General features: G+C 40.7%; 1 protein-coding gene across 3 annotated transcripts in view; it reads right to left on the bottom strand.

Annotated features, from left to right (window-relative positions):
• Positions 1 to 26624, bottom strand: part of Cdkal1 (CDK5 regulatory subunit associated protein 1 like 1) — a 535629-nt gene that overhangs the window by 94992 nt on the left and 414013 nt on the right. Inside the window, exons 13-14 of one of the 3 annotated variants that reach the window (XM_052156749.1) lie at positions 23073 to 23135; positions 6983 to 7135 (exon numbers count right to left, since the gene is read on the bottom strand). The exons of 1 other annotated variant lie outside the window; for it this stretch is intronic. In XM_052156749.1, coding sequence (XP_052012709.1) covers positions 6998 to 7135; positions 23073 to 23135 — 201 coding nt within the window. In that variant the 3' untranslated portion in view covers positions 6983 to 6997. Of the gene's footprint in view, positions 1 to 6982; positions 7136 to 23072; positions 23136 to 26624 lie in introns of those variants that run through there. One more of the 3 variants, XM_052156747.1, reaches the window with a different exon arrangement.

Here is a 26624-nt window from a genome sequence, read left to right as displayed (position 1 = left end):
GGATAAAAACTGGTAGCTGAGGCCTGGCTGGATAGAAAATCTGGTGTGGGAATATTGAGCCTGGAGTCCTCTGAACCAGAGCCAGGGAGGCCTGGACAAACCAAGAGCCCACCCTTAAGCTTAAAAAAGGAAGCAGCAGCTTTTAAATTATTTTAATAATGGTAATGCTGATGACAGATTCTGTCAAACAGCACCCATCTCCCATCTGATTTAGGATGGGGCAGTGCCACACAGTAACAAAGCAGCTGCCACTGCCCGTCCCACATGGAAGCTGGCATCTCACTTCTTTTGGATGGGCTTTATGATAAATAACCCCAAATGCTTCAGTGTTCCTTTGCAGTAGCGTTCCATGGATCTATGGGAAACAGTTTGAGACTGTTGTGTTTAATACTAATGACTATTTCTGGGGCAGCTGTAGGGAGAAAGGCGGCTGAAGGACATTTCCTGTTCCTCTAATAGCTTTACATAAAACCAACTATAGAAACACAAGGTGCTTTGTCGTTGTAAATGGATCATGTGTACTTAGAAAATGTTGAATGATCCCTATGCACTGTAGGACCTCACAAAAAATGAAAATAAATATACAGGAACTGCCTTGTAATAGCCACTGGAATTCTAGTTTCAGGGAGAGAGGCATGCGCAAGCAATGAGAAATTCAAACAAATACAACTGCTTCAGAAGGGCTCTGTGGCAAAAATGTTGAGAAACTTAAGTGGTGTTTTAAAAGTCACAAGCATAACGGTTAAAAAGGTGAAAGCTTTAATATGTTATGTAAAGATATGTTCCCTGTAAGATAAAAATTATATTGTAAGCTGCTACACTGAGGGCAGCATTGAAAGCCTCGCCATTTCATTGTTTTCATTCTGTAGTTTTGAAACAGGACAGAATTTATAATACATGTAAGATATTTTCCAACCACCTTCTCCTATTACAGAAGCATCTTCATATGAGCTTTGGTAGAGATTCCACATAGACACAGGTTCTTGGCTAGGCATTACTGGGGCACACATATAGAACTGATCCCTGGAGGTGACCTTACCAAATGACCCAACAGTGGTACACGTAGTTTCTATCAAAGCAAACATTTATGATTTTTCTCCCTTCCTTCCTCTCTCTCTCCTAAATGATACAACAGAGAGGCATATTTTTGTCTTGAAGATTATTTCCTTAGGGTAGATTTATCAGAAGCCGAATTATTTTGCTAACTCATATGAACTTTAAGACTCTTCCTGAAATTACTATTCTTATTCTATACTGTAGTGTCAACTCAAAAATCTATCCTAAATGTTATAAGGATAACAATGATTTATAGCTATATAAATTTATGTTGTTTTAACTATCAGCTGGGTTAGGAAGTTTTCTGTGGCTACACATTTCCACTTTATATCTTTCACTTCAAGCGCCCTTGCTGATCTCCTATGACTACAATCCAAGGGGAATCCAATGCCTTTTTCTGGCTTCCAAGAGCACCTGAACTCATGCACATGTGACCCCAAACAGAAATGCATACACATATATACAATATTTTCCTTATTTATAAAAATAGCATACATTATTTTGGAGTACACTCATTGCTTGAGAGCAGTAAGTTGTATTTCTTTATAAATATTTATGAAGAAAGACTTTTCTCTACTTCAGACAGGCCTTCCCTGGAAGCAATTCCAAATCCTACAACACGAACGCTCTGGCCCTCTAATTTCTGGTCACAGTTTCTCCAGTATTGGTGATCCCAGGGAATAAATTGTCGTTTCCTGGATACCAAAACTTGTGCAGTAAGCACCTAGTGCATCTGACTTATTTTTGGAGACATGTTTCATTTTTATATTTCAATAAAGACCTTACAGGTCAAGAAGTTACATGGCAAGAAAAGAAAGAATAGTAGCTCCATTCAAGTGCATAAGAGAAGACCAAGTAACCCATCAAAAGATCTCACCACTTCAGATACAGCATGTAATTTAGGAACTAGGGTAACTACGGCAAACCACCTGACAGGAAGTTGCTACCACACACAATTGGGATTTCCAAAACATGGCAATGTTTATGCTAAGAATGAGAAAACAAAAAGAAACAGGTAATATATGAGTAAAGATATTCAAATCTTCTCTGACAAAGTCACAGTGTTTTCAAAAGGAAGTGGCATTTACTACTTCCAGTCTTCCCTACAGATAGATGATGATACTACATAAAAGGATCCCTCCATTAGGTTGGCATTCACAATGTATATACTGCCCCTTGTGTATGCCAGACAAGTATGCTTTCACTGAGATACAGCCTTTTATTCATGTCTATAGGTATGTATTGTATATGGTGTATGTATGTATGTATGTATGTATGTATGTATGTATGTATGTGTCTATCTATCTTGTAGGTACTTGGTGTGGTCTGGAACTGGGTGTATAGACTAGGCTGGTTTAGAGTTTACACAGATTCTACCTCTGCTTCCTGAGTGCTAGGATTATAGGTGTACTACCACGGTGCCTGGCTTAGGACCTCTAGACTTTTGGAATAGTTTATGCATTTCCTTAAATCATAAGTAATCTTTGAGAATCACAATTTTTTTCTTCAGAAAAAAAAGTGTGTGTGTGTGTGTGTGTGTCTGTGTCTGTGTTTGCACATGCTCTTGCCTGCCGGGGCGAGCCATACGGAGGTCAGAGGACAACTTGTGGGAGGTAGCTTCCCTTCTACTATGTGGGTCCTGGGGTTCTAACCCCAACTTGGGTCATCAGGCTTGGCCACTCGCATTTCTCCTAGATGAGCCATCTTGCTGGTTTGGGTCGCATTTCTTTTAATACTATCATGGGAGGAGGTACAGGAGAGACCCAGAACTAAGAGGTTTTATAGCACTACTACCTGGCTATACATTCACATTGCTGCCTCAATCACCCTGGGCCTTGCAGAAATGTTTCTGTGGTGACAGTAGGCAGTGGAGAAGCTATCAGGAAGCAGGGACTACTCCTAGTCCAGTCAACTCTGGGCTTTCTGCCAGTAGAAAAGAGAGGCAGGCTACCGAAGCTGCCTCTGACCCAAGACCATGCAGCTCTGTAGCAGGGTTTCTTACCTTTGTTCCACCTGCAACATTTTTCTATAAGCAATTGTCACATGACTCTAGGTATATAAGTATAAAACAGGTAAACTAAAATGACACTAATTGATGATAAATCATAAAGATACTTATTTTAAGACAATTTTTGCTATACATGGGATTTTACTTTTCATTAAGGCTAAATAACAAGAAGAATGTTTTTACTTATCTTGGCATAAAGACTTAAATCTTGGCTGAGTGATGCTGCCAGATGCAGAGCATCCTCAACATTTTTCAGAACTGAATGATATGAAATCAGACTGTAACACAATGGAATCAAAAGTTATGCTGAATTGATACTTACTTGCTGAGGAAAGACGGTAGGAAAATATTGAGTTAGTGTTTTTATACTTAAACCATTACATATGGATAAAGGCAAAGCAGTTACCATACAGCTGATGTTTCAGCTAGACTGGCTGGCTGGTAAGCCCAGGAACCCTCTTGCTCCCTTTCCCTCTTGAGTTGAGGTCATATGTGTTTACTGTCACATCTGGCTTTTACATGGACTCTGACAATTCACTCGGGTCCTTGTACAGGATATACTTTACCTCCTGAGCCTTTTCTAGCCCCTAGACATTTTTTATTGTTTCCATTTTTTTTCTTGCGCTCCATAGTCAATTGGGCAAGCCCAGTTTAAGGAGCTATGGTCTCTAGAACACAAGGGTGGCCGTGCACTATTCTGGCCACTATAACTTCTGCAGACAGGATACTTGTATCAAAGCCAAGGAAGCTAGAAACTCACATTTAGTTGAGTAAAATCAAAGGCCTTGTTAAAATGTTCAATCTTGTTCACTAAAAGGTGGGATGTGCCAGTGTTGTAGGCTCCAGAGAAACTAAAAATCTAGCTGCTCTTACAAATGCAAATATTGGAAAGCCCCAAGATCTAGAAACAAAAGTAAATAACAGCAGGGGAGGATAAAAAAACTACCTACAAAAAGCAAATACTATGTGTGTGGTGAAAACCACATCAGATTAGGTGTCAGCTAATTTGAATTTAAGGTATAGATTTACATTACGATATCAAGTCCCTTGGGCCTCTGTTTCTATACATATATGACAAAACAAGAAAAATGAAGGGACTGTATTACCTGAACCCCTAATGTATCAGGGCCAATGTGTAATGATTTCAAATACACACCCTGTTATTTTTTATTAATGTTTAAAAAGCCACCTACCATCAACAGATCATCATATAAAACTAGGTAATCACGGTTTGGGTTATGCCTAGAATTCTTAGTACAATTTACTTCACTGCCTCTGTGCCTTTATTTATTTTTGCTAACCTAGACCATGAACTGTCTTCCTCTAAGTGGAGGCTGGACCTACTCGGTACAATATATTCACAAGTCATCCTACAATGGCAGCACAATGCCCACAGTCTCCTGATTGTGGGAGTTCATCCTGAACTCACATCAGTCAGATGTTGATCCTGCCAACCTCAGGCCTTCCCAACTACAGGATCTCACAGTGCTACTTTCAACTTTCAACTGTCTTGCTTTCAAAAGCACCTGGAAATTTTTACTGACTCACAGAGAACCAGAACAATATTTTCATTTTTCTTCATTAGATTTCCAGATGGCTGGATTTTTTTTAAATCTACTTTAAAGACCCTGGTGATATTTCTGAGTTTTCAGTCACATGCTTTTTTTCATAACAATGGGAATATCTCAATGCTAATATTCTTTTCAAGATAATTAATTATAGCAATAAATGTTTATTGACAGAATTTACAATACAAATTACTGTAACAAGGAATACTTATGGAGTCCTTACTGCTTTCCAAGCAGAGTGCTCCTCTCTTCAGCAGACGTTCTATCATTTAATCTCTGTAATTACCCTATGGGGTAGATACTGCTTTTTTGTTCCATTTTAGAGAAGAGAAAGCTAAGCCTAGACAAGGCAAATTAAGCATGTTGTACACAGGAGGTTCAAACCTGGGCACATGGCACTGCTACCATGCAAAACAGCTTTGGGTCTTACTGATGTGCATTTTATGATGAAGTCGTCCATTATGGTGTTTGGTGTGCTCTCACAGAAGACTGTGCAGTGTGTAGTCTAAGAGACTCACCCAAGGAACAGCCATCTCTCCTGCTCTGCTTTCCATTAGTACAGTGGAGAGCTGTGCCCTTAGTCATCTGCCTTTGCTTCCCAGAAGCCTGGGCATTTACTCCCAACAGTAGTCAGGACTCAGATTTTGTTAGTACCACAGCTATTATTATTATTATTACTACAGTGTCTTACGTGTCCACCCTGACTTAAGAAGATAACCTCGACCTTCTGATTCTATTGCCTCCGTATTCCCAGTGTCCTGCTATATCTACTTTGGGTGAGGCAAGCTCTTTATCTCCAGCCTATTAATTTATTATAGACTTTTAATGTATGAAAGTTTAAGGTTTCTTTGGATAATGAAAATATTTTAAGCATTAAAGTTAATGCATTGACCAAACAGAATTATCTTTTTAATGATGATGATATTTTATGTAGCTAGATAAAACTCATGAAATAGTGAACATCAAAAGTAACATTGAACTCTTGTCTTGTCAAATGGAAACTTTTAGAAATTCTGTGAGTCATGCTTCTTTAGCATGAAGCTGGTGGTCAGAAGACAAACTACTTACTCAGTTATCCAGTTGGTGTGTAGCAAAGCATGACTTTGAAGTTAGCTTTTTAGACTCCATTTATAGAATGGAGTCTTGTAGAATGTCAATGAAGTGATAATGTCTATATAAAATACAACTCATAAGTTCAATAACACAAGTTTCCTATATTATGTATAAATAGTATCTCTGACACACACACACACACACACACACACACACACACACACACACACACAAGATTCCCCAGAATTTCCAGTAGAAACTCAAATGATTCAGTAACATCTAACAGTTTTACATATATGGCATCTTAAATTAAATATATAGAATTCAAATGTCTGGGAGACTCTTATATATTGATAATACCATTCCCTAGATTTTTCAGTAGAAATCCAAACTGGTACAATAGGGCCAAACAATTCTACTCTATGTGTATAACATTTCAAATAATACATACTGTTCAGATATTAGTGAAACTCTTAAATATGGGTATTACAATCATGCACACACTGTGAATATTTCTCTTCTCTTTCTGCCCCCTTTATTCTCTCTCTGAGAACCCACTAACCTTTCATCCTACTGCAATGTGAAGGGGTACTGCACTCACAGATCTTGGGGTGAAAACCTTGACTGGGTCAGGCCCAATTCAGGGAAATATATATTGTGTACAACAAAATTTCCATTGGCTTTTCTAGAACAGAGATCTCTCTCGTTTTTGATAAAGTAAGGATCAGCAATAGCCATTGTGCTCTTTCCAAGGAGATGAGCCCAAGAATAGTTGTACTAACGATGAGTGGTCTTTGATATCAAATGCATCAGGAGAGGCTTGCTGGTGATTCTGACTTGTGAGTCAAGTATTGCTTAATGCAGAAACCACTATGATAGTTAAGGAAACTAATCAAGAATAAGACATCTCTATTTATTAAGGGCATATGTTGAGTTGTTCACAATATAGTCATAAATAAAACATTCAATAAACCGATTAAGATGCCTAGGGAAGAGTGACATCATCAGAATGAGTAAGGTGATGGCAAAATAAGAGACCCAAAGGGTACATTCAGACCTGTGTGAACAGTATCAATTCAGATCAGTTGTACTTGTGGGGCAGGGAGAAGGTGCTACATGCACAGGAGCGAGGCAGGAAACCTAAGGAAAGTGATGAGATTTAGGACAAGTGCCAGGGCAGCCGGCAAAGGAGTGAACTGCAGATGCAGTAGACGCGCAAGCTGGAGAGCTCAGTAGAGATAGAGATGGATAATTTTATAATGAAGCAATTTGCATAAATTCTTTATTTAAAACATTCAGAAGCAAAGCAATGCTATATACATGTGTAGGACCTGAGCATCAGCACATTGTAAAGTACCCGGGAGGATTCTAATGAGTCATTAAGGCTCAGAATTCTTGGAGTACAGGAAGCATCTTGCCATTGTATGTAGCCTGTATGCCAGTCACATAGCTGCAAAGGAGAACAAAGACAGCTTATAGTTATTCTACATGATTTCATATATAAAAAGGGAATAGAAAGGATAGATTTTAAATTTAGAATATAGAATTACAAGCCTTTGAATTTCTTGTATATGCATGGATCATAAAAGTAGTAGATGAAAGTGAAATGCGTGTTTCAGATATTATATCAGTAATAGCCATGTAAGAGCCAGACCGTTGAAAACATTACGCTCTGTCCTGAACTATATTCCTGAACTAGGAACGGGACATCCTCATTCACACTGAAGATCTACTATATCAGTCTCTACATGTATCCAGCAGGGACCTTTCCAACATAAGTCCTGTCCTCAGAGAGTTCCTAGCCCTCCAAAGTTACTGAGGTCAGAAAATAGAGCCTGGGGGAAGATGAGAAGAGCACCTAGAATCCTGGGAGAAGGCAAGAGTAGAGGAAAATGGGGCACCTACAGAAGGAGGAGCTGACAGCATTCTGAAAGATGAAAAGAGACTGTGTCAACAGAACCTTCCAGAAATAGGTAGTGGTGTGCATTCAGATGTGGAGAATGGAGAGTATGAAGGAAAAGACATAATTTGGCAAGGAAAACAGGAGGTAAAAAGCTCCTAGCAGGGCCAGAGAAATGGCTCAGGGGCTAAGAGTGTTTACTGCTGCTGCAGAGACCCAGGTCTGGTTGCCAGTCGTATGTGTTAGCTCACAGATACCTATAATGCCTTTAAGGGGGTCTAATTCCTTGTAGCCTCTACATGCTCCCACAAACACATAGTGCACATAAACTCATGCAGGTGTATGCATACAAACAAGAAGTATGAATCTTTCTTACAATTTAAAAAGCAAGCTACTAGCTACTGAGCGCCCTAGAGTCCCTTGCTGGGCTTTGTTCTGGAATGACTCAGGGCCAGGAGGTAGGTTGCAATGGGGTCAAACAAGACCTAGGCAGTAGGTCCCAAGTCTCTCTCTGCTTGTCAAAGTAGTAGAATCATTGGTTGGATTTGGAAGAGGTCACTGAGAATGAAAATAGAAATACTAGCGTGAAAAAGAAGCAGCAGCTCATATGGACACTGTCAAAGGTCAACACAAAGGCAATCACCACAAAGAGGATGAGGTCATATCTGAGACAGAAAAACTCAGACTGGTTTTCTGCTGTGGCTAGGTAGCTGGGTAGCTCTTTGACAAGGTGGTATACACCACACATGTGAGAATGTGTCACAGGGCAGGTAGGGAGGCCCTGAGGAGTTCAGGCACACATCTGGGCAGAGGCACCATTTTAAGGGGGAATTGCTGTGAAGTCTGCTGTATGCATGTTGGGATGTATGGGAGCCAAAATGGCTGACAATGCCAACAGCATCCGAGGGAGACTCCAGTGAAGAGAAATCTAAGGAGAAGGGAGAAAATGGAAGGGACTCTGGTGGGCATGTGTTAGGAATAGATCACCTGAATATCAGGAAACTTACAGACTTAGGTAAGTGTTTTGCCACCTTGAGGGAAGCTTAAAGTACAAGTCTCTTATAGATTCAGACATCATTATGAAAACACAGGTTGAAAGAGAGCTTTCATTCAAGAATAAAGAACATTTGGCTTTATATGAAAATGAATACATTTGAATTATAACTGCTGAATTTAGGTTCAAACTTCTTGAGAACTGAAAAAGGAAAAAGTGAATTAATAGTCAGTCTAGAGAGCTAGCTCTCCTGGACCTCGAGTGTGAGCACCTACTGACCTCTGGGGCACTCATTTGGTGACAGCTGAGGAACAATTTTAATCTGAGGAAGAACTTTAATCTCTTCACTGCAGAGCCAGGTGCTGCTTTAACAGGAGACTCTAGCTTCACCTCAACTTCTCAGAGCAAACTTTCAGTTTTGACCTTTTTGATCTTTTCAAGGAAGCAAAGGAGATTGTGAAGTCAGATCCACACACTGGAAAGTGGATTTGTGGTAAAAGTGGCCTGTGAAGCACGCAGTGAACTCCAGCCATGTTCAGCACTCATGGCAAGGGAGACGATGGCAGCAGGGTGGGGGTGGGAGAGAGGTCTTCCCATGGAGGCCTGAGAGAGGACAGGCTCTGACAGGATAGACAGGTTCAGACAACTCTGGTACCTTAAACTATGCTGAAGGCAGTGATATATAAATCTGAGCACACTGTAAGCAGTTGAGAATTTTACCACCATTGACAAGGTGGGAAAAATAATACCTCCAGACGACACGAGCTTTCATGAGAGTCTAGTTAGCACAGCTAATTCTCACATTAGCTGAGTTCATGTTGCCTTCAGCATGCTACCATATTATGTGTCTTCCCCGCATCTGCCAGTCTTCTCTCATGTAGTCCTACTTATTAATGTTTATAACAATACTCCACATTTTCATTTCATGTCTCCTCTTCTTGAAGTAACTATCAGTTACTTTATAAAATTTCAAAAAGATTGAAAGAGGGACCTACGTCACATGGAAATACCAAAATGCATGTCATCAAGTTAAATGATGCCTATGGCAGATGGCAGTGAGAGTATATGAAATTCAAATACAGCTTAAAGGAGCAGAGCCCATGTTGTAAAGAACATGCTCTTTAGGTCACACCCTGCCAACCTGGAAGAAGATGACAACTCTACACAAGTTCAAGTAGAGAAATTTATGGAACTACAAAATAAAAGCCCTTCTTCCTCTATTCTCTCTGTAGTGGAAATATATTCAACAACAGTTCAAGAATACATGTTATAAAACCTATAAGAAAATTTAAATACCCAAAGGTAGGGTGTATATGAATCCTGTTCAATTCTTAATAGGATCTCATATATAGAATATATTGTGGCCTTTGGAAAAAAATTCTTACAGACTATATTTTGATGAATCCTTTCAGTGTAAGGTTTATTTAGTTTTGTGAGTAAAGATTCTTAAATGTTGAACCTCAGCTCCAGTTTAGCAATAGTATTTACTGAGCAGCTGCTATGTACTGGGCACTATTGCATTTTATCCTCTCGGCAATCCTATAAACAGGCTAACTTTATGGACTTAATGTCTTAGTTACTTGGGTATTGCTGTGATAAGACAGGACTAACACCAAGAAAACTTAGGAAATGTTTATCAGAGCTCAAAGCTCCAGATGCTTAGAGTCTATGGCCATCATGGTAGGGGTCACAGCAACAGACAGGCAGACATGATGCTAGATCAGTAGCCGAGATCTTCCAACCTGAAGCTTTCATGAGGCAGAAAGAGAGAGAGAGAGAGAGAGAGAGAGAGAGAGAGAGAGAGAGAGAGAGAGAGAGAGAGAGAGAGAGAGAGAGAGCTAACTGGGAATAGCATGGGCTTTTGAAAACCCAAGTCCACCCTCAGAGATACACCTTCTGCAACAAGGTCACACCTACTAGATCTTTCCAAACTGTTCCACCAACTGGGGACTAAGCATTCAAACCAGGGAACCCAAAGATAAGTTTTCCTTTATGTGTGTTAGAATCTCTCATTTTTACATGCCCCACTCTAATGAGCAGCATCTTTTTTATTTCACAGCATTATATAAAACAATGGTGAGGTTGGAATAGATAGCATGGTAATGTGATTTTATAGAGGAAGAAACTTAGGTAAGGAACACACATCTTGCCAATATCACATAGGTGGCATGTGCAAAGGTCAGAGGCTTGAACTGTGGGGGTTGCTATTTACGAAGACCACATAATATTTTTAGAGTTCTTTATAATAATTGAGAAATACACTCATATGAGAAAAAACAAATTAAAACAATAAGGTATATATTTTCTCCTTTAAATCCTTTAAAAAGATTTAAAAAGTTAGTTGAGATAGTGTGTCGAGGGTAGAGAAAGAAGGACCCTCTGAGAGCACAGCTGGAAATGTGTGATAATGTGGGCCCCCAACAAAACCAGCAGTGACTTAAAATACATACACCCAACATCCAGACAATCTTCTAGAGCTTTCTTACAGGTAATGGCTGTATTGGCATTCAATGGCACATTTATAAGTTTATACGGTACAACACTGTAAGATCAAAAGACCAGAGAGCACTCCCAGCTCTGTAGATAAGAATCCACTTAAATAAATATGGTCGACACCTGGTCTGGGGTATTCTGAAAAAGAAATGTGGCAGCTCTTTAGGTAATGACTGGAGCAATCTCCAAGATACACTGTAAAATAAAAAAGAAAGAAAGAAAGAAAGAAAGAAAGAAAGAAAGAAAGAAAGAAAGAAAGAAAGAAAGAAAGAAAGAAAGAAAGAAAGAAAGAAAGAAAGAAAGAAAGAAAGAAAGACAGAAAGAAAGAAATAGAAGAATGCATTGTGCTTTAATGTTTGAATTTGAAAATATATGTACCATTATGTGTAAAGTAACTCTAAAAGCATGCACAAAAAACCCAGAAACAACTGTTGCCTTTGGAGAAGGGCCTAGGAGTCTACAGGTCAGGGCCAGCAGGGAGACTGTGAATGTGGTGTTGAACATTACCTGCTTTATAACTGAAAATGAAAAACCATCTTAGTGTGCTCTCCACAGCTGGAGAGTACGCACTATGACTCATACTCCTGGGCTATTCCCACATCCCCGCTGTGTCCTCCCACACAAAGCATCGAACTAGATCTAATGAGAAGGCTCAATTCCAGCTCTGCATCTGCTGTGGGCTGATGAGCAACAACCCTACATTGATAAGATATGAATTAAATACATTTCATAGGAAGAAATCAAATATCAAAGTTGTACCCTCAATTCAAGGTCTTCTGTGGCGAAAGGGGAGGACATGCCAGATAGGACATCCCTATCTTCAAGATGTTCCCAGTACAGTAAGGTAAACTGTGACATCAATAAGTGAGTATGTGACAAAACACAATAAATACAAAGTGATGCTTGCTATCATCTCCCCACATGTCCCACTGGATTGCAAATATCACATCTGCTCTCTAGAGATTTGTGTGTAACAAAGGCACACACAAGTTCCAGTTCTAGGAGAAAACTGTTTGTGTATTAGACAAGAGGCGAAAGATGTAGAATTAATCTGGGTCTTGAAGGATGAGTAAGAATTCAGCAGGATGAGAATATCCATTCTTTCCTAGTCAGCAGACATGTGAATCAGAGGGCCTCATCGGTCTGCTCTCAGCAGTGAAAATGGACACATGTACTGTTGAATGCTCATGGTACCCTCTCCAACAGGGCAGAAAGTAAGGCTTCGATGCCCTGTGCTTCAGAGCTCACCAATGACAACCCCAGCAGGAACACAAAAGAAGGCAATAAGCCAGACCATCTAAGCAACTGTGTGCGGAAACACTAATAAAACAGGAATCTGAGTTATGGACAGGGAAAGAAAAGCAGCCTTCAGGGCAAGCGAACACGAGGCAAGAGAAAACAGAAGGAGACTATAGTTACTAATGGGTAGAAAGGGTGGGCAGCACGGACTCCAAACCTCTGCTGCCTCACTTAAAATTCTCATTTTATATTACATTATATTGACAAATACAATAATAAAGACAAATAAGTAGCTTTAAAAGCCTAAATTAGATTACAGAATTTTATTTCCTGCAAAATCACTAGATCATTATACTTTCCAATGATTAAAATGGAATACACTTATATACAAAAGAACTTGAGTCTTTACAATTCTTGTAATTGTATTTGCACTTTAGATACATCTAGGGATTTGATCAAAGCATACTGCATGAAAATTATTTTCAATAAAAACATTTTTAAAAAGAGATAAGCCTTAAAAGGTACCTAAAGACCAAGAGTTGAAATAGAAAACTTTTACCATCATTAGCAGCAGCTTGGAAGGTACTTTCTTCTCAGATATTGAAACTTTAGTTCTTCCAATTTCAAGAGAAGACAATGGGAGCGGTGAATAGTGTACGCCCAGTACTTGTGAGGCTGAGGCAGGAAGGCCAGGAGTTCCGGGCCATGCTGGGCTACAGAGTGAGACTCTGCTTTCACTTCCCCTATACCCTCCAGAAGAATATTAACATACACATTTTCAAAAGTGTCATAAAAGCATTCTATCATTATGTCTTCTTAATACTGCAAAACAAACAAACCCAAAAGGGACTAGGCAATTGGCCCATGTTAATATCTTCTCTTCACTATTATCTCTAGACAGAATTCTGGCAATTGCTTCATGCAACCCAGATTTTAACTTCAAAGGTGGCAATTGTTTAATGTGGCCCACAGATGGGACCTTTCAGTCACTTAATAATTTTCTAAGAAAGAGGAACCAGGCCTGGGAACCCCTTCCCCAAGAGTCTGAACCCAGACACCAGCAATTACAGAGCTCCCAGCAGCCTGAGAACGGCAGCACAAAGAGGAGGCCAAGGCATCAGCACGAGCCCTCGCTTCTCCAGTGTGCGCCTGTGATGCGTCACTACCGGGCATTTTCAGCACATATCAGTAAAATAAACAGCTGCAAGTAAGTCATTAATTTTATTTTATGGCAAGCTGCACTTTTGAGAAGCAAAGTGTACTATATCCTAGCGGAGGCAGTTAAAATTCACCTTTCTTGAAAATATATCAGCACATTTTAGTTTAATTTCTTCTTATAATTTCAAGGAACTTTTCAAAAAGACTTTCCAGGTTAGTGTTTTCCTAATTTTGCAAGAGTCTGAGTTTAGTAAGTTGTTTTCTCTTTTTAAAAAAACACAAGAATATGCTTGATAAGCTTTGTCTGACGGTTGTTAGCTGTCATCTGGTTCTCTAGGCAGGAAATGAATGAAGGGAAGGTCTGACAATCATTTATTTATTTATTTAACTATGTACCTATGGGGGGGGGGTTGCATTTATCTGTGGAGACCTGAAGAGAGAGCACGGAAGAGCCTGGAGCTGGAGTTCACATGGTTGTAAGCTTCCCAGTGTGAGTGCTGGGAACAGAACCCAAGACTTTGCAAGATCAGCAAGTGAATTTGTTGCATAAGCCAGGCCCCGAAAATCAGTTTTATTCTACTTCATTATGTTAAGTGTTGTTGTTTTTAATGTTTTGACTCAACCTGTCCAAATGAAATGTGTAATTCATGTGGAATGCATGTTGGCAAATGAAGACAAGATGTACGGCTTGATATCTATTTCAGAACGAACAATGAATACATGCTTTAGTGCAACTACTAAACAATGTAATGCATGGAACACATGCAATTAGACTTATGCTAAAAAGTGCTCACTGTTTAAATTGTGATTAAGTTGGGTGCCTTGTGTTCTAATTTGCAGACTCTGGGAGCCCTGCATGCAACTCTGGGCCTACCATGCTGATTGAACCCTGGGGTGACCCACGTCTGTTATTTGACTGGGGAGGAGTAAGGTTTATGAGTATAATAGATAAGGCTGGGGAGACATGGAAAACAATGGTTTAGGGGTACAGTATGTATCGAGACCATGTCAGTGTGACAAGAGAAAAATCATAGCTACTCAGACTGGTTGGATACAGAGCACCAAGGCAGAGGGTAAACTCTAGTGACCTGAGCAGCAGGAGATGAGCAGGGATAGACAGCCAGACCCTGGTGCTGAGCCCAAGGCAACCCCTCTCCACAGGATTCCGGAAGCAGTAAATCACCAGTGACAGGAGACACAGATGCTTTCAGGGTTGAAAAATAATTTGAAACATAGGAACTAACATCTCAATCAATTTTTAGAATCAGGACGAAAAAATATGAAGGCTTTGATTGTGATTGGTTTTCCTCTTTTACTGATACTCCTTTGGGATACTGATAAAAGGAAGCCAGAGTGAACTTTCACTTTCGTCCATATGCAAAACTCTCTTGGCGCACTCTCCAGAGGGTGGTGTTCTCATATATACTTCAACAGTGCTCTGAATACTAACTGAGATTATGTCTTAATAGCATACAAAACCCCAAAAGAATTAATTGTTAGTTCATGGAAATATCTTCAATTCACAAGTTGTTACAAATAGAACCTGCATTCCGTGTGTGTGTGTGTGTGTGTGTGTGTGTGTGCGCGCGCGCGCGCGCGTGCTCCTAAACTGCCCTGCTGTCACTTCCAAGATCCATGAATCATGACTGTCCCCAGCTTTTCTCAGTGTTTTAGGTTCGTGCTCAGCCCATTTCTCTGCTTGGACAGCTCCTGTGTTTTGGGTCCAAGACCACTCTGCCACTTGACCTCCACAGGCCCCCTGAGGAGAGTCAAGGAAGGACTAAGCTGGACAATGCACTATGAGGATCTGGATGCCCAGCAATGGCTAAGAGCCCTTGGTCAGCTTCTGTAACAAAATAGCCCCAGCACCCAGCTTAACTATGTTTCTTCTTCCTAGGCTGATTTTGAATTAATCAGGTTGGGGCACCTGTTCTCTTATTTCTGTTCATACTTCTATGTAGACTATGATTTGGAGTTAAAGAGAGGGAAGGGAGGAAGGCCCACATCAGCCCCTGAGTTGATAATAGGTAGTTGCCAATCTGTCTATTATTAGAACACTTTACTCTTGATTTCCAGTTATTTGTGCCACAGAGGTAATGGGCATATACTCTGGAGCAAAACTTCTCTGAAATTTTAGCTGTGTAACCTATAATAGTTACTTAACCTCTCTGTATTTCAGGTTCCTCATAGGTAGGGCAGGATACAGGAGCCTAACCTTAAAATTATCTAGCTCTTTCTGTCTGTCTAATGTTTATAGTATGTGTGATCTGTCATCTATCTATGTATCTATCTACCTACCTACCTACCTACCTACCTACCTACCTACCTACCTATTGTGTGTAGTGTATATGTAGGCACACATGCCATAGAATATATGGCATAGATATCATGCAGTTAAAAGGAGACCAGAGCTTTTGGATTAGGTTAGTACAGGTTAGACAATCTGTGAAAGAAGGAAACAGCTGAGCTATGGCTGCAACTGTGGTGACCATCACATGGCCATCTCCAGAAGGAAGGCATTTTAATAAATGGATGCAGGTTTTATATTCAAAGGGCTGTTCATGTGAGCTTTATTCTGAGAAGGGGTCATCTGTTTGTCTTTAGACGGGAATAGAGGGAAGGAATTTAATCTTTTCTCAAAGTTCCACATCCCTGTATTCTGAGGCTACAACTGGAGTGTGACTTTGGTATAAGGATGTGTGTCAGTGTAACACTAAGGAAATGCCTTCAGTTAGACATTTACTCAAAATCTCCTGCTATTTAGCAACATCCTTAGAATTACTTTAAAAGCATTTTTTGTCTTTGCCAAAGATGGAAAATAAAGTCACATGCACAAATGACTTTGGGCAATCTGCTACTGAACTGTTTTAAGCATGGCACCAACATGCCAGATCAATAACTTGTTTCTTTATCTGCACATGCCATGAGAAATCTGGCTACCATAGAGTGCCGGATCAATTAAAAACTGAATTTGCTATTTCCAGACAGCAGATAGCTTGAGGCTCTGTAGGGCCAGCAGGCAGGGATCCAAATCCCATCTCTCTTTCTCTCTGGAAGCACAGCTTATAACACTCTAATGCTGTTATGTGGGAGTGTGGGGGAGGGGGATTGAGGGCTTGACAACACAGTGGCAGCCTCCAGATTGAGGGCAGCAGCCATCATTCTTCAAACAGCAGGAGCTGGGTACCAGAGCCAGGTGACTGGACTGTTGCTGCTTTGCAGCTCTACACAATCTGATTAATAGACATCAATGTGTTGCTTCTGAGATGAGACTGTACATTCTGCTTACAAGTATGATACAAGTATTTATGAAACTGACGTCACCAAGATACCTAACATCTTAGGTAAGAGCGGGCAGTAGCACAGCCCAAGAGTGTTGGTACAGATTTCCACTGTATACTTCTGACCAAAGCAGAGCTGATGAAATTTCAACTCACATTTTTTTACTCTTTAAAATTTCACTGACCACTAGTAGATAAGGTTCCCATTCATGTCTGTATAAGCAGTTCTTAGGGTAGTCTTAGGAAATATGGACTATTTTTGTATATTTGGTATTATAATAAAAAAAATAGGCTGTGCTGAGAAACTGCTCAGTGGTTAAGAGCTCTGGTTGATCTACTGGGTCCAATTCCCAGGACACACATGGCAGCTTACAACTGTTTGTAACTCTAGTTCCAGGGGAATTACTTGTCCTCTTCTGGATTCTATAGTCATTGTGTGTATGCCATATACAAACGTACACGCAGGCAAAACATAGGTACACATAAAGTAAAATAATAAGATGAAGCTGTATTTGGGCTGGGCTCAGTAAATAAGGTATTTGCCATACAAGTGCAAGGGCTGGAGGAATCCCCAGAACCCACAAAAAGCTTGGGTGATGTGGTGACATGATCCCCTGAAATACAGACATCATGGGTTCCCCAGTTGATCTGACTAGCCAGACTAACTGGAATTGATCAGCTTTAGGTTCATTGAGAGACCCACTGACAGAGTCAATGCATAAAATGGAGAGTAAGCAGGAAGATGTGCATGCATGTCTGAACATTCACACATGTGCCCATACATACAAAAACATGTATGCACAGACACACAACTAAAATATACTAATACATCATTACAATTATGCCCCGTTAGGTCGTTTGTGGGGTGGGTGGGGAGTAACCGCCATGATCCCAGGAACAAGCTAAAGGCCTTCTGCACACTGGGAAAGAACTGCCACTGAGCTAGCTACCGAGTTACTAGACCAGTCTTCCCATGTGTGCACACAGGCCCATGTTTGTATGCGCGCACCTATGTGTGGTACCTGTGTACATGGGTGCATGGACCTGTGGAGGCCTGAGGTCATCTTTAGCTGCCAGAGATGTCTTGTCTGTATTGATTTATGAGGTGTGGTCTCTCCCAAGCCTAGAGGTTACAGAATAGGCTAGCTGATGGGCTACTGAGCCCAGACACTGAGATTAAAAATGTGTGCTATCAGGCCCAGTTGTTTTAACCTGGGTTTTGGGGATTGAACTCAGATTCTTGTGCTTCCACAGCAACCATTTTGCCAACAGAGTTATCTATCTACCACCCCCTTAAACAATTTTTTAAGATGAAAATATCATAATTTTAAAAAAGCAAATGCTTCACAATACCTGATTTATAAATACTTAGTGTGGGTCACACTGGGGCGGGCCAGGGCGGGGCGGGGCGCGCTTCAGCTGTCATCCTCACTCACGTTTGCTGACCCTGCACCTCACCACTCACACATGTTCTAACTCTCTGGGCATGCTTCATCTGCTCAAACCTTTTCTAGGAATGAGTCGTCTTAAACATTCTAAAGATAAGTACATTTTCCCCCTAAAACACCAATGCTTCCAAAGATTGAATATATATATATGCTGAGTTTTCCTTCTTCAAGAACATCAAGGGAAAAATATATATCTTTACTGTTTTCAAATGGGTTCTTAAAATGCTTTCGGGTATCTGGGTCTTGGGGTCTAAATTACGCGGTCCTGTCAGCTGCACTTGAGGGGCTCTGTCTTTATAGCCAGTTCTTTCTTTCCTTTGTAGGCTGCCACTTCTTCCTAGAGCTCTGGACTCTTAAAGCAGTAAGTACCTGTTTCTAAATTGCTGTTGGTGCTGACTATGTGGTTTGGGCAAGCAGACATGTATACTGGTATAAGAGTGGATTTAAATAAAAGAGTAGACTGTTGGTGAATGAGTTGGGGGATTCCCACAGTCCTCTGGGGGCTCTGGGCCAGGCTGGCTCTCTGGCCAAGGCTGAGAGTTAACTGGATCGCTCAATAAGTACGATCCTTTGCTGCAGCAAGCACTGGTGGTCATTTTCTTTCTATTTACAGGTGAAGTTGTCACGTGCATACATACACTGCTATTTTCTGAGTCATGTGAATTTGTTTGCAATTTGTTGAAATATATATTAAATAACAGTCATCATCAAAAGACAAAGAAAAAGCACACTTAAACAAATGCAGAAGACATATACTGATTTTTTGCCTGTAGCATGTCCACTAGCTTATAGTCTTATGTATAGAGAAAAATTCTTAATACAGCTAGCTGCTATAGGAAAGATGAAACCGGCCTCACAAGACCTAGAGAGTATGACGGTGACAGCGCCCGAGGGACGCCCATGGTGGGTAAACTGGTGCAGACATTCAGATGAACTGGTTTAGAACTTACTCAGCTTTGCAGATGTTAAAGGCTGATGCAGACCTGCATAGTTTTCTTAATGTTTTCCTTTCAAAGCAGTTTCATATTTCATAACAACTTTTCTACATTAGCAGATTATAAACACCTATGTTCAGCTAGTAAACCTAGGATGCCCCTGAGCACATAAATTCTGATAAAATCTAACAAGAAAAAGAAAGGAAAAGAGAAGGAAAAAGAGAGATGCACCTTTTATGTGCATAATATTTTCTTCAGAATAAAGATGTTAGTTGGCATGCCTTTAATAGGACTATTCTAATTATATCCTGCCCTGACTTACCTGTGACTTACAGAAAGGAAAACTCAGCTCTGGATTGACACTGTGTGTCTTGGAAGGCCTTGAGGTGGGTAACCTCTCCTGACAGTGTGCTATTTTCAGAAATTATAAGCTTTAGATATTAAAATAGTAGAGGGCAAAAATGGATAAAATATAACCAGATTCCCTGCTATTTTGGGCTGCCTCTCCTGATGTTCCATTGGAATAGATAAAAGATAACATGCATTGGTCAAATAAATCTATATGGTCTTTTTAAAAAGTTATTATTGTAAAATTTCTTGGCAACATTTTTTTTTTAATGGAGAGACAGCCACTCAAAACAAAGCTCTCGGGGTCCCCAACCCCGTTTTTGAGCTGAGCACTATTCCCCAGCATCTATTCAGGCGCACACTCTGCGGCTCAGCTCTGCTGGCTTTTTGCAATAGCATTTAAGAGAAAACCACGTGACCAATCGCTACTACACAAAAGCTTTAGGATGCGATTACAAAAAGAAGCAGCCTCACTGAAGCAGCATGCTTATGTAACCTGGTGACTGTCCTAGTCTGGGCTTAGGCAGGAAATGGTCTGGCTTTGGTGAAGGGGGTGGGTGACAGGAGGGAACACACCTGACTACCTGAGGTGACTGAGTCACACTCCCTACTCTTGGAATGACAAGTGATTTGGCACTTAGCAGTGGGCAAGGCTATCATTGTACTGACCCACTGTGACCTGGGATGAAATAAGAGGCAACGGTGCCAGCTGAAGTGGGAAGTCCCCTTTCTGAGCTCACTCTGCATCGTGACCCCACCACTGAAATGCTGAGCTTCCCTTCATGGAAATCAAGGGAAAAAATTCACACTGCAAGCACAGCCAGACAGAGACGAATATGAGAGCACTCACTAGAGCCCAGGCCTGTGTTTATTTTATCCTCCTGTCTCTAGTATTATGGAAAGTTTCAATCATATAGTAAAATACACAGAAGAACACACCCCACGAAGCCGTCACTCAGGTTCCATAATTGTCAACACATGGTCCTGCTTAATGTACCGTACCCACTCCTGCTTGGAATGTTCTTAAAGCAGTTTCCAGACAAGCGATGTTTTATTTTATGTAAGCTTTCATTTACAATACACATGTATATTTTTCTAAAGATCACTCCAGAAATCTCACTGCACATGAGATGTTTGAATCAACTTTAACCACATCTTGTAAAACATTTTATACTCAAACCTATCTATCTAGAAAACTGATTTGCCTGACTGTAATTGGATAATTAAAATGAAAAGTAGCGTGAAACACACACACACACTATTATTCTATTTACGTGGGGGAAAAGCGCACTGTGAGATGGGAAAATGGCCCAGGCACATGTCTGCCCATGGCTCTAGTCTTTAGGAACATTACAGTCAATGATGAAATAAAAGTAGTTTGGTTAAGATTTGCTTGCATGGAGCTTAGAAAATGTGAGGAAGTTACTACGGCCCTGGAGCAACCCCCTTCCCCTTGTCTACACACATGAAGAATAAAAGACAGACAGACTTTTATAGGCTCAAAATCATTCAAGTAGCAGGCTAGCTCCTCATAATAATTTACTACCGATCTGAGAGCAGACATCAAAAGGAATGCCATCTAGCATTTCTATTCGGGTCTTCATCACCAATGACTAATTTGTAGGGAACGAAGTCCTCACAAGAGAAGCCAAAATCTTCTGAGATGACTTTAATGCAATGCCACAAAGGATATGAAGAAGGAGCCGGGAGGACCTACAGATGCATGGCTCCATTGAGACTAGTAAAAGAAGAAAGGAATTTCTCTCATCTGTGAGTTTTAAAAGTGATAAAAGTAGAAGAAATTCAGAAAATTGAAGCAAAACCTTTGATTTGTCAGAGCTTTTGAAAATGTGTTGTTAAATGCTGGCTGTAGTTGTCAGAGTATTTATGCTAATTAAACGGTCTCCAGCGGGGCAGGCACCACTCCTCACAGCAGCATAGCCAGGCTTGCCCAATGATGTCACATGACTATTATGTCACTGGCTCCCAGTCTCTGTCAAATGAACCCCTCCTTTCTGTGAAGTAACTGACTGAGGTCGGAAAAAATTACCATGAAACGATAGTTTTTAGTATCACACATCTCCACAAAGCATAAACACTTCTGTTAAAATTTTCTGGAGCTAAAGTCAATTAGTCCCATATTACACACTAGAAACTCTCAGGTCTTTGAAGTTCCATCAACTGCTGGCACATTTGTGCTGTCTCTTGAGTCTAGATATCTATCTACTTTCAACTGAGGAATGGGATTTTTATATTCCTTATTTTTGCTGGTTGAAAACTTCCCACCATGTCTACCAGCAAGTTCATAGGTAAAGACTCACATTTATAGTAGTATTTCAACTGTGTGGGGTTTTTTTGTTTGTTTGTTTGCTTCTGAAATCACCTCAAATTAACAAATTTATTGGAACATTTCACAGTATAGAGATTTCATATAAACCTCAGAAAACCTTTGATGTGTCCCACCATGAAGATGTGGCATGTTAGGAGTTCTAATACAGGCCTCCAGCATACGATCTTTGAACTTAAGAAGTACAATTTTATTTTATTTAATTTTGTATTGTATTGTATTGTATTGTATTGTATTGTATTGTATTGCATGGGCGTTTTGCCTGCAGGTATTGTGTAGTGCCTATGGAGGTGAGAGGAGGGCTCTGGATGTCCTGGGATAGGAGAAACAGATGATTGTGAGTCACTATGTGTGCTCAGGGAATTGGACTAGAGTCTTATTATAGATGAGGAACCAATACTCTTGAGACATCTCTCAGATCCCTGATTTTTGTACATTTTAAAAGAGTCCATGTCTTTAAAAAATACGTGAGGGAATGCTTACAGGTAAAAATATACATAGAAGATCTTCAAATGCATGGGGAGGAAAGTTTGGGCATAAACAGTACAGGAAGGGCTGTGGGTCTTTATTGAGCAGTAGGAGGGAGCACGGGAGGCCTTATATCTTGGTCTTCCACCTTGTTAGTCTTGGTAAGGGCATTTCAGATGTCAGGCTGTGTGCTGCTTCTTGTACATAATATTTGTTTAACATAGTAAGTATCAGAACAACTGAGATTCAAGAATTGATAGTAAAGGTTTTACTTGTGTCTACCAATTCCAAAGCCTGGTTCACTTACCATAGTATTTCAAAAGAAAACACTGATCAACTAAAATAGTAAAATAGATGGATCACCTCCATCTCAAGAGAACGCCCGAACTTCCGACACCTCCCAGATAATGTACAGCTAGACTTGGCTTGGTTTGGAGCAGTGCTGGGGAATGAACCCGGGCTTCATGCATATCAGGTGAGAGCTTCCACAGAGCAGATCTAGTCCCCCAGTGACTACATCCCAACATGAGAAAAATGCAAGCAATTCAGTTCAAAAACAGACATTTTCTGTTAATTTATAAGACATCTTAAAAACAGAAATACAAATATAATTGGCAATCTATTTAAAAATCATGACATACTAGTGAAACATGTTCGAACATTTAGGAAGCTCTAGGCCTGGGAGGCAGCACAGCTGAGCACTCCCCCTACATGTTTAGAACAGGGATTGCCACTGAACACTAATCCCAAACATGCTAACCACATGCTTCTCTTACCTTGTGATCATATGGATTGTAGGAATGAAACACCCGAGAAAGATCTTTTGTCCTTTGTTTTTTCTGTGGAGGAAAAACCACAAATATGTGGGTTGACAGGCAGCAAAAAATACAGTCTGTGTATTTTTCTATCTACCTATAGAAAGACCAAAGCTCGTTGCAAGCAGACATCAGTCCACTGATAGTTATAAAGCCCAACTGTCCTGAGGCAGGCAGGCAGGCAGGCAGGCAGGCAGGCAGGCAGGCAGGCAGGCAGGCTACCTCTCCTTAGAGCAGTGCTTCTCAGCCTTCCTAATGCTGCGACCCCTTCATATAGCTCCTCATGTTGTGGTGACCCCAACCATAAAATTATTTCATTGCTACCTCATGAATACAATTTTACTACTGTTATGAATTGTAATGTAAGTATTTTTGGAGATAGAGAGTTTTATCAAAGAGACCACAGCCAATAGGTTGACAACTGCTGTCATAGAAGGTTTTATAATTAAAGCTAATATCCATCTCAAACTATTTCTAAGGACATACCTAGAAACAACAGTGAGGAGAAAGAAACCTCAGCTCGTTTTTATGGGATGTTTTCAACTCCGTTTTAATGCCACTGTGAACTGATCCTCAAGCACTAGCATCGCCTTGAGTGACACTGCTGCACCAGGTTGCCTGGGACATCTTGAGTTTGTCTGCCTGAGCCTGCAGCTAGGGGTGGGAGGACACCTTCATTACCAAACTACTCTACAGCCCGGTACCCAGCATGATGTAGTCTATACACAGTATGTACTCAACAAATAATGGCTTAATGAATCAATGACATACCTGAGGCAGAGAAGCGTGTAACTCTCCTAAGCCTCACAGGCAGCTATGAAGAGACAAGGCCCTTCACTTCTAATGAGATGCTCTTCTCAAGCTAAACCTGACTCAATGCGACTTCCCAAGCTTGCTCCCCAGGCTGTGACAAGGATAAATATGAGGTTTTTCTATCAAAGTCAACTCCTCCACTGCTGGTGGGGTTGCAAATTAGTACAACCACTCTGGAAATCAGTCTGGCGGTTCCTCAGAAAACTGGGCATGTCACTTCCGAAAGATCCTGCTCTACCACTCCTGGGCATATACCCAGAGGATTCCCCAGCATGTAATAAGGATATATGTTCCACTATGTTCACAGCAGCCCTATTTATAATAGCCAGAAGCTGGAAAGAACCCAGGTATCCCTCAACAGAAGAGTGGATGCAAAAAATGTGGTATATAGACACAATGGAGTACTATTCAGCCATTAGAAACAATGAATTCATGAAATTCTTAGGCAAATGGATGGAGCTGGAGAACATCATAGTAAGTGAGGTAACCCAGACTCAAAAGGTGAATCATGGTATGCACTCACTAATAAGTGGATATTAGCCTGGAAAACTGGAATACCCAAAACATAATCCACACATCAAATGAGGTACAAGAAGAATGGAGGAGTGGCCCCTGGTTCTGGAAAGACTCAGTGTAGCAGTATAAGGCAAAACCAAAACAGGGAAGTGGGAACGGATGGGTGGGAGAACGGGGAGGGAAGGGGGCTTATGTGACTTTCGGGGAGTGGGGGACCAGAAAAGGGAAAATCATCTGAAATGTAAATAAAAAATATATCGAATAAAATTAAAAAGAAAAAAGAAAAACGGGAGGATTCAGTTCGAACTCAAAACCAATGGCCACTGATATGGTCAGTCAATGAAGCCCACCTATAAAGCTGTTAAAGACCAAGGCTGCTGATCAGTTGCACCATCCTAGGCTCAGTGTCTGGTAAACAAAGCAAAGCAAAAGAAACCACAGCAAAATGCCACCATCAACGAAAACTCCTGAACAGTAAGACTCAGGGGCTTCTAGATAGGTGACCACACTGATGAGAGAGAGAGAGAGAGAGAGAGAGAGAGAGAGAGAGAGAGAGAGAGAGAGAGAGAGAGAGAGAGAGAGAGAGAGAGACTGCTACAGCTGGGGAGATCATGGGATCTCTGTGCATCCTCAACCCCACACATTTCTATTTGGATGTTCCCGAGCTCTATTCTAATAAATCAGTAATCCTAAAGAAAAAAAAAAAGAAAGAAGTGTATTTGCTTGCACTGTGTGCTTCCACAATTCTGTATCAATTCTGGGCACAAGCATGTGCACACGGAACTCACATGCACAGATGGGGTTGTTACTGTCTGCAGTAGAAGGCTGTTGACACTGCAGAGACATCTGCTTTCTAGGCCATGCCTCCTCCTTGCCAGACCTCCTCGGGTGTGTACACAGACTCTCATTCACTCACAGGCGGTCTGAAACTCCAAAGCTTTGGAAATCAAAATCTTCCCAGCAACTCATTTTTTTTTTTTTTTTTTTTTGTTGGTTTGCTTATTTTATGAGACAGGGCATCACTATTACCCAAGGCTAGCCTGGAACTTGCTTTTCTGCTGTTCCAGCTTCCTGAGTGCTGGGATTGAAGGTGTACTCCACTATACCAGGCTAACACATCAAGTTTTGATACAAGGGCAATCTTTTCACAAACAGTTCTCTAAGCCTGAACATTTGTATCATTTTAAGAAATAAACTGTGTCAAAATAGAAACAGAATTTCAGGCTCACATTGTATGCATGTTTGCCGCCCTGATATGGCCAGACTGCACAGCCCCAGTGCAGTTCCTTTCAGCCTGCCTTTGCACTGGGATTGAAAGGAGGGATCACAACGTGAGAAGGGTATGCTGGAGAGGTTTTCTCCTCCACTTAGGTTAGATTTTTTTCTAAACTTACATAACTACATATGTGTCTGTATGTGTAGAATAGATACACAATACTTTCTATGAATATTCAAGAATTCATTATATTTATCCCTTGTTCATCACTGAATCAACCTCTGTTATATTTTACAATTCTGTCATGCATGTGACCGGTAATGTCTGTGCTATCCACCCAACCAGCAACATGGGTGCTTCCTTTTGAGTGAGCCCTTGCTGATTGTAGGTATTTGCTACTACTCCAGAGTCTTCATGTTATATGTCCACCACACACCTGACTGCCAGGATCTGATCATAATTACTGTCGCATATGAAAGTCATTTAGACACTCTCATAGTTGTAAAAGGGAATGCTCTGTAGGAAAACTAACTTGAGAGGAAGAATTGCACAGGCCTCATTTCCCCTTGGCCTTGTTTGCCACATTCTGACACCCACTGATTGACATCTTTTCCTGCTGATTCCCACTTCTGCACCCCCTCAAGCGGTCCTTCCAACATAACCACCTTTTTCTTTTTTGCCTGCACGGCAGAGACAAGTCTTTAAGGAAATAGAAAACAGTTCCCTTGGTAAATGAAACGTTTGTCCTATGAGTCTCAGAGTCTATTTTGAACAGTCACTTCTCCACCAAACTTTTCATTAGCTTATGATTTTCTCTTTCCTTCCTTTACACCCACTTAGTTGGTGAAATTGTTCTTGGCCACACTTCAGTCAAAAGAAAATAAGAGAGAAAAAGAGAGAAATACCAACACTTCCTTGAGTGGGAGACGTGATGTAACACATTGGGGCTTTCTTTTCCTCTGAGAGGA

This window comes from Apodemus sylvaticus, chromosome 14, assembly GCF_947179515.1.
Source record: "Apodemus sylvaticus chromosome 14, mApoSyl1.1, whole genome shotgun sequence".
In the NCBI taxonomy this organism is placed as follows: domain Eukaryota; kingdom Metazoa; phylum Chordata; class Mammalia; order Rodentia; family Muridae; genus Apodemus; species Apodemus sylvaticus.
The sequence above is the reverse complement of the archived record's forward strand: the minus strand, read 5'-3'. Positions and strand labels throughout refer to the sequence as shown.